This window comes from Monopterus albus, unplaced genomic scaffold (genome assembly GCF_001952655.1).
Source record: "Monopterus albus unplaced genomic scaffold, M_albus_1.0 scaffold43.1, whole genome shotgun sequence".
In the NCBI taxonomy this organism is placed as follows: domain Eukaryota; kingdom Metazoa; phylum Chordata; class Actinopteri; order Synbranchiformes; family Synbranchidae; genus Monopterus; species Monopterus albus.
The window spans coordinates 2,570,482-2,572,785 of NW_018127923.1; the positions used below are offsets into that span (position 1 = coordinate 2,570,482).

At 40.2% G+C, this 2,304-nt stretch overlaps 1 protein-coding gene across 2 annotated transcripts in view; it reads right to left on the reverse strand.

Annotated features, from left to right (window-relative positions):
- Nucleotides 1–1,770, reverse strand: part of LOC109960049 (uncharacterized) — a 24,887-nt gene extending 23,117 nt beyond the window's left edge. For both annotated transcript variants that reach the window (XR_002274935.1, XM_020599884.1), the window contains exon 1: nucleotides 1,321–1,770. Coding sequence is in view for 1 of the 2 variants with exons in the window: in XM_020599884.1 (XP_020455540.1) it covers nucleotides 1,321–1,518 (198 nt within the window). In the remaining variant the exon portion in view is untranslated. The remainder of the gene's footprint in view (nucleotides 1–1,320) is intronic.
- Nucleotides 1,771–2,304: the final 534 nt, after the last annotated feature.

Consider the following 2,304-nt stretch of genomic DNA (forward strand, 5'->3'; position numbering starts at 1 on the left):
TTGTATTATTATTTCTAGTGACGGCTGAAGCATCTGTACAAATGCTTCTTCCTAAACTAGGACCAACATTCACAAAAAATCTGTTAAACTTATCAGCTGCATCCTCCATTCTGGTGACCGGTGTATCATTATCCATAAAATATTGGGGGTAGTTAATCTTACTGGAGCTGTTTCTAATCAATTTATTTAATATATTAAATATATACCTCTCATGTTATTTTTATTATCCTCCAATACTTTAGAGTAATATTGTTTCTTACATCTCCTCAGGATCTCAGTTAATTTGTTCTTGTACGCCTTATATTTTGCTTCTGTCTTTTTTGATCTGTCTTTTATGAAATCCTTGTATAATGCATTCTTCTTTTTACATGCATTCTGTAATCCCTTACTCATCCATGGTTTCTCGCTGTAATTCCTTTTGTTTTTATACTGCTTACGTGGGCAGGTCCTGTCATATATCTTCATTCATAAAATTAAATTTCTGAAAAATCACCATCCTTTTCAACTTTTAAACAATCTGATCTAAACAATTACTTCCAAACACTGTAACACTTAAAATATGCTAACAAAAAACGAACCAAAACCATTGGCCTCCTCAAACGTTTTAATTTTATATCAGAATAGCTTTATCTCTTTGTATTTTATCTTTATTCTCACTTGTTTGGTTCTGCTGTTCAATTTCAGCAAACATCGACGCATTCTGCTGAAAGTCACCAGCAGAGGGTGTCTCGTTAATCTTGAACACATGGCTAAATAACAATACTTTATGTTGGTTTAACTTAATCCTACCTCCACATATAGACACTATTATCTAAGTACATTAATTGGAATGCATTGCAACAACGTGACAGAAGCATGGCTAATGATAACATAGTAAGTTATTGCTGTTTCTTGCATTGCAACTTCCAGTGTCGGGGATTCATTTTTAAAATTACAGCAAGCAATGCTTGAAATAAATACTTACGATTACAAAAAAGTTCTAGATAGATCAATGTGTCCCGAGGAGTGAGGTCCGCAGATGGGCCATAGTTGGACCCTTCCGAGAATTAATTTACCTTCTCAGTTATGTGACTAGCGTCACTTTTATCCCAGAGTTACAAAGCGTAGGAAGAATAGTCGCTCGTTTCATACGAAAATGCATAGAAACGAGAAAGTATGATACTGTGTTTACACTTAGCTACAATAACGTTAGTAGCTAGCTAACTACGCTCACTGTGCTCTGTCATGTTTGCTCATGATAGCCTCATGCTAGATAACCTCCTGTTTGAACCACGTAACTTAACCAGATACCATAGTTTTATTAGCCTATTGAGTACGTACACTGGAGAAATGCCCTCTTGGTGGCCGGTTGTGGAGAAAATGGCTGTCCGGTGCTGAAGCCGAAAAAGGTCCGCAAGAGCCAGACAAGTGTCCGGTAGGAGGCATGCCACAGGCCCCTCTGAAAGGAGGGCCATGGGGGTGTAGTGGTGGTGGTCCGAACGGCGGTGGACGGTGTGCAGGTTTATCTGGACGGTACATGGTAGCTTCCGTGTCACCGATTGAAGAAACCAACACTTTACGTGAAACTATTATATCATCTCATACAATGCCGCAGCTGGTTCCACTGCCCTGCAACCACTGTAGCTGATACCGGAAATGCTACAGCTACAAACGAAAACATCCGGGTTAATTCAAAATAAGAGTCCATATTTTGTTAGTACCTTAAAATCACTCATCTAATCATGGTTAAAACCATAGACATAATATACATAGACGCCGCGTTGAGCCTTGAATCAGACGTCACCGTAGGCGCCATATTGGAAGTGGCAAAAAGTAAGATGCCTAAATAGAAACCAGATCCCATGGGATTAACTTTCACAAGTAAGGCTCAACTATGTTTTTGATTGTATTTTGTCAATATAACATCGTTTTGAGAACGGAATGTGCTTACTTTGTGGATAATACTGTGGCGCTCCACTGGTTCGGATGAGTGGATCTGGTCTGACCCTATCCTATACTGGAACATCTAACTATCCAGCTGTGTGCTGGCACCTAGACTGACAAGGAGGAGAACACCGTATCTGTCTTTTCTTGGCTTTATTCAGGCATACAAAAACAAGAAAGAAAAGGGTTGCAAAACGCAGCACTATGTGCTCACTGGAAAAAGTAACAAAACAGAACATTACAGGTCTCTCCCCGAACTTCACTATCGCCCGCCAACAGAGCCAACACAGCACGCCCACCTGTCATCCCTCTTATACCCTCCCGCACCTGTTCCTCCCCCCATCCCACATTGGCCAGAACAGCGCGGCATTTCACAGAAAA